Source organism: Mastomys coucha, unplaced genomic scaffold (genome assembly GCF_008632895.1).
Source record: "Mastomys coucha isolate ucsf_1 unplaced genomic scaffold, UCSF_Mcou_1 pScaffold14, whole genome shotgun sequence".
Taxonomy (NCBI): domain Eukaryota; kingdom Metazoa; phylum Chordata; class Mammalia; order Rodentia; family Muridae; genus Mastomys; species Mastomys coucha.
This window is the reverse complement of record NW_022196896.1, coordinates 36,705,212-36,711,075: the sequence shown is the minus strand read 5'-3', so window position 1 is coordinate 36,711,075 and position 5,864 is coordinate 36,705,212. Positions and strand designations below refer to the sequence as shown.

General features: G+C 36.8%; 1 protein-coding gene across 4 annotated transcripts in view; it reads right to left on the bottom strand.

Moving 5' to 3' along the window:
* Positions 1 to 946: 946 nt before the first annotated feature.
* The window catches only part of Pcmtd1 (protein-L-isoaspartate (D-aspartate) O-methyltransferase domain containing 1), a 75,634-nt gene continuing 70,716 nt past the window's right edge, over positions 947 to 5,864 (bottom strand). For all 4 annotated transcript variants that reach the window (XM_031366789.1, XM_031366785.1, XM_031366787.1 and 1 more), the window contains one exon: positions 947 to 4,081. In XM_031366789.1, coding sequence (XP_031222649.1) covers positions 3,714 to 4,081 — 368 coding nt within the window. In that variant the 3' untranslated portion in view covers positions 947 to 3,713. The remainder of the gene's footprint in view (positions 4,082 to 5,864) is intronic.

Genomic DNA, 5,864 nt, shown 5'->3' with positions numbered 1-5,864 from the left:
TAGAAATTAGATAAATGGGCTCAAAGACAGAACAACATGATTATCTTTATAAATGCAAAATATGGCTCTGGTTCCAAGGAGAAACCAGGAAAGGGGGTAACATTTGAAATGTAAATAAAGAAAATATCTAATAAAAAGAAAAAAATGGCTTTAGACAAAATTTAATATGCCTTTATGTTAAAAATCCTGAAGAAATTCAGAATAAAAGCATCATAACTCCACATAATAAAGGCTATATATAGCAAACTTACAGGTACATCATTTTTATGGGAGAATTCAGCATCTCCACTAATATGAACTCAAGAAGGATTTCCACTCCCTACACTCTACTCAATATAGTACTGAAAAGGCTTAGCTACGGCAATAAGAGTGCTGAATTAAGAGATACAAACAGCAATGTAAAAAGTCAAAGTTTTAGTCTATTTTTGCTTAAAAGCTTTGCCTCCTTTCTTGGCCCCATAAGTCACCTTGGAAGAGCAGAACAAAAGTTTAAAAGAGAAGCATCAATAGCACCCTATCCCCAGATGGGAGCAATTACTGGTGAGGACAAGGCCAAAATTAAAGAAGTAAACATCTTTGAATGGCTTCTTTGGGCCACCATCCAGGATCACACTTTAACCAGTCCTACCTTATGCCTACCTCATGTTCCTTGCCTGAATTCTTCTCCATCCAAAGCTCCTATCGATACATTAAAGGCAAGACAACAGGTGTGGGTCACTAGATCACTGCTTGTTCTTGTCTCCTATGCAGCCACATTCAATAAATCCAATCTTTTCTCATCAATGCTTAGTTCTTTAACTCGGGTGTCTCGATGGGTACTGACCTCACCATTGAAGTCAATGGAGCCAGGTCCTCTGCCCTAAAAAGTATTGCTAAATATCTATATGTACTATGATTATTGATCTCAAAAATAAGAGAAAAATAAAAGAGGCAGCCCACTGGATAATGCTGTGTAATGATGTGATCTGTTTATTTAAAATGATTTTCTTCCCAAGTTGCCCAATGATTTAGCAGGTCTTCTTTTACTTTCATCTCAAATAATCAATACATTTTCTGTATTTTATTTTAACCATGTATGCTATTTTAAAATTATATTAACACCAGAGTCCAATATGTTGACCAGTGAATAGGACAGATTTAAATTAGACCCTTAGCAGCTATGGTGTCACTCCCAGATCCTAGGGATTTCAGGGATGGTGGATGTTCCTTCAGGCCTTATCTCCAATCTTCTGCACGACTTAAGCACCACACACCTCCACTCAAGCACTCTTTGTTGTCTTCAAAATATAAACTTAAATGTATTTTTGCCTATATGTAAGTCCATGAGACTATTCCCTATAATTATCATATACTTTCTTTTGTTTATGTTCTCTGAAGAACAAAACTTGGTCTTACTCCGTGGCCCAAATGGGCTTCAAAGTCACTCTGAAACCACAGATGCCTCAAGTTTGTAGTACACCTCCTGCCTCAGCCTCTTGAGCGCTGATCACAGGCGGTAGCCATCACATATGGCTTACTTTCACTTACATTTTTGTTTATTGTTTCATTTTCCTAGTTTTTTTCTTCTTTATTTTCTTTCATTTATTTTTATTTCATCTGTATTTGCTATTTGTTTACTTATAAAGCATAACTTTCCACACTCAAAAACAAGCCCAAACCCAAATATTCTTAATCTAATGCATCTGAGTTAATAGATGGCTTTCCTTAAATTTTCATCTATCCCTACCTTTAAAAGTCAACCATAAAGCCATACCTGAAAAATAAATGAATTTAAAAAGACAAAATATACATTTCAAAGACAACAAATGCAATGATCAATACAATCTACTGTACAATTTGTCAAAATAAACAGAAGACAGCATAAAATAATCTATCTTTAAATATACCAGCAAAACACTCCTAAATAATAAGATCACTGAGCATTACATATTTTCAGATATCTGTACATCAAGCTCTTAAGAAAAAAATAAAGAGATGTGGGTGACAGAACAGAAAATAAATGAAAAGTCTTCCCAGATAAGACTATGTGGGTATCAGGAATTCAAGAGTAAAATTCTTAAACAAATTTTTAAACAGAACAATAGAGTATGTTGGTCTAGGGATATATCTCATTTGTAGAGTACTTGCCTAGCATGCATGACGTCCTGGTCCTAGTTTAATCCCCAGTACCACCTCATGGAGCAAAAGGAATCTTTTTCCTTTCTTGGCCCATTCTACAAGAGTCAAACGAATTTTTTCCATAATACTGACACTCAAATTATTAAAAGATTATTATTTGGATCAATTTCATGTTTAAACTGTTTTAACTGATCACCTATACAGAATTATTGGACCTGAGTTGTAAACTATTTGAATCATCATGATTGTATTTTCTTATGCGAATCTGAGTGGCTGCTCTGACAGGCATGTGGTGAGAATAAGTGAGACGCTTGAGATCTTCCCTTCCGCGTGATGCTAAGTACTAAGTAGGTCACATCTCACAGCTTCTTAACAAGAAATAACCACAGGCCCTACTAGGAGGAAAGATCTAGTAACAGCATGCACTGCTTGTTATGTCACTGATACCCTATGTAGCTTAAGAATGTAGTATTAAGCAAAAAGTGAAAATCATTATCATTTTACCAAAGAAACAAAATACAGAATGAAGGCAAATGAGCTTGGTATGGGTCCAGAGATCCCAGTCTGATTCTGAAGCAAACTTTAACACAAAGGCCTCTGCATACAACTTCCATTGCTTTTTATATTAGAAAGATTCAGAGCAGATGAGGCCAGTGTGGCCTACCTTGTCAAAGATAAATATCTGCTTAATGAAAAGTTCCACTGCTAAAATGCCTCAACTGACCATATCATTCCCCTGCTGCTGGAGGTCCCTAAGAAGTGGTGGTCACTTAACATGGCTTACTCACTGTCTGCATCTAGAGGCAAATGAGACAATGAATGCCTTTTCAAACCTAATACTTTATAGTTATTTATAGAAAAGCAATCCTAAATATACTACCGCTTAAAATTCTACAGTTAAGATAACCTCATTATCTTTGAATACTGAGAACACAAAGGGCCCATACAAACTAGTTGTGTCAAGTAGCCACTTCCTACTTTAACATTCACTAGCTGTGCTCTTAAAATCTCTATGAGAGAAGCAGAAATTTTCCCCATGCCTTTTGGCAATAGATTCAAAAGCTTAAGTTTCAGGTCTGTAAAATTTCATGAAGTCTGTGGTTTTTAAAGCTAAATTATTCAGTATCTTGAATTAGTATTGCACCCATATGTTGCCGGTATATGTCTAGAACAAAAGTAAGGTAAATAAGTCTACAGGCATTTGCTTTCCTTATTAGATAAGCAAGCTCAAATAACGGAAAAACCGCAATTTAAAAAAGCCTATGTGTATGACAATGTATCAACCTCTTACAGAATGAAATTCAATCTCCAATACTACAAATCCATGAAGAACCAGAAAGAGTACTGTATACAAAGTTCTTATTGATCCATTCTACTTTGAGATCAAAACAGTAATTCTTCAAGATTTAAGAAAAATAGATTTTAGGAAAGAGACTCTTTTAAATCACTGAATACATCATTTCTGTCATTAAGAGAAATAATTTATGCTTTTTTCTGCAATAATTCATTCTAATGAAGTAATGCCCTAACTTCTAATTAATACTACATTTACAAGAGTGAGGGAGTTTATCAGTAGGCATTCTTCCTTATTTAAGTTATTTGTCTCGAAAATATGTCAAGTAAGCCTTTAAAGACTCCGGGAGTGGCAGCTTCATTATCTTTTCCCTCAGTAGGTTCTGAGGTGGCTCCTCACGCTTCATGGCTTCGCTGTGATCTTTCTCCTCTTCTTCTTTGCTGTCTTCTTCCATTTTTTCATCCTCTTCACTGTCAAGAGGCTGAGGGATAAGCTGATTACCCACAAATACGTAAGTATTAATTCTCTGTTTAACTCTCTTTCTTTTCCTCTTGGGTGGAGCTCTTTGTGGAATCCCCTTGGCCTGCATTTCATCATTTATGAAGTTTCTAAGTGTACGTCGAATGTAAATACGAGCCAAGTCTTGGAGATTCCTGACAGCACATGGGGCTACAAACAAACACAAAAATGAAACCATTATACACTGTACATTTCATCACAAACCTTAGAAAACATCAAACTATAAAAGATTGCTTTGAGAATGTTTAATACACAATGATTTAATTCACACTGAGCAGGGTGTGCAATGTAGCAAAATGAGGTAAATGTCCATGTTGCCTATCTATATGTATGCATAGTCTCTGAAGAATAAATAATAATTTAGAAACAGGATAAAGACAAAATGGTAAGTTCATGAGAGACAACAACAAATTAAAACATCCATCATGTAGCATGAAGTTCTGGGCAGTCATTAATGTCAAATACATACATGACAAATGCAGAGGGGAGAACAGGATGAGAGGGAAATTGACATATGTTTGTTTGTATCATTGAATCTGAGATATATGTCGCTAACCAAGAAGATCATTTCAGGGGCAATGTCAGCAATACAGGAGATATGAGGGCTGCTGGGACTTCCTCTAGCCTCTACAGGGGTGTACATGCACAAGTACAAGCATCTCCACACATGTACATGTGCAGATCATACACAAAAAACAAACAATTGTTAAAAGTCTATGTCTTTACAGCCAAAGTTACAGAGTGACACATCGTCACATAAAAATAAACAATTACAACAACAAAGAAAAAAAGGAAAGATTAAGAAAAGTCATTTATTTAGGTTGAGCCATACAAAAAAGCATTCTGGTTTCCCTTAAAAAACAAAAAACAACAACAAAAAAAACCCCCACAACCTAACTTCAAATATAAATATTTTTAAAAGATTGAGTCCTGGTCTGTCTGGGCTGGACCAGTGGGACCCAGGCACCCAGGAACTCTGCCAGCCCCCTGGCCTGGTATGCTTCCAGTCTGTCTGGACCGATGCCCTGAGCAGACCTTGGGCACAAACTCTGCAGGGAGTGCCATAATACCCAGAGGAAGCTCTACTTCCAGGTGCTCTAATGGGCCCAGGATCACAGGATCCCAGAGACAGCTTGACTCTGTGGAGTTCTGACACAGGGTTATAGGATGGACAGGCCCCAGTCAGATTTAGCCAGGGCAGGTAGCACTAGAGATAACCATATGGCAGGAGGCAAGCTTAAGAAAATAAACAGGAACCAAGGTTACTTGGTATCATCAGAACCCAATTCCTCCACCATAGCAAGTCCTGGACACACCATCACACCAGAAAAGCAAGATTCAGATCTAAAATCACTTCTCATGATGATGATAGAGGACTTTAAGAAGGACATAAATAACTCCCTCAAAGAAATACAGGAGAACACAGGTAAATAGCTAGAAGCCGTTAAAGAGGAAACACAAAAATCCCTTAAAGAATTACAGGAAAACACAGTCAAACAGACAAAGGAAATAAACAAAACCATCCAAGATCTAAAAATGGAAATAGAAACAAAAAAGAAATCACAAAGTGAGACAACCCTGGAGTTAGAAAACCTAGGAAAGAGATGAGGAGTCATAGATGCAAACATCACCAACAGAATACAAAAGTTAGAAGAGGGGGCAGAAGATACCATGCAAAACATCGACACAACAGTCAAAGAAAAGCAAAAGGCTCCTAACCCAAACATATAGGAAATCCAGGACACAATGAGGAGACCAAACCTAAGGATAATCGGTATAGAAGAGAGTAAAGATTCCCAACTTAAAGGGCCAGTAAATATCTTCAACAAAATTATAGAAGAAAACTTCCCTAACCTAAATAAAGGGATGCCCATGAACATACAAGAAGCCTACAGAACTCCAAATACACTGGACCAGAAAAGAAATTCCTCCC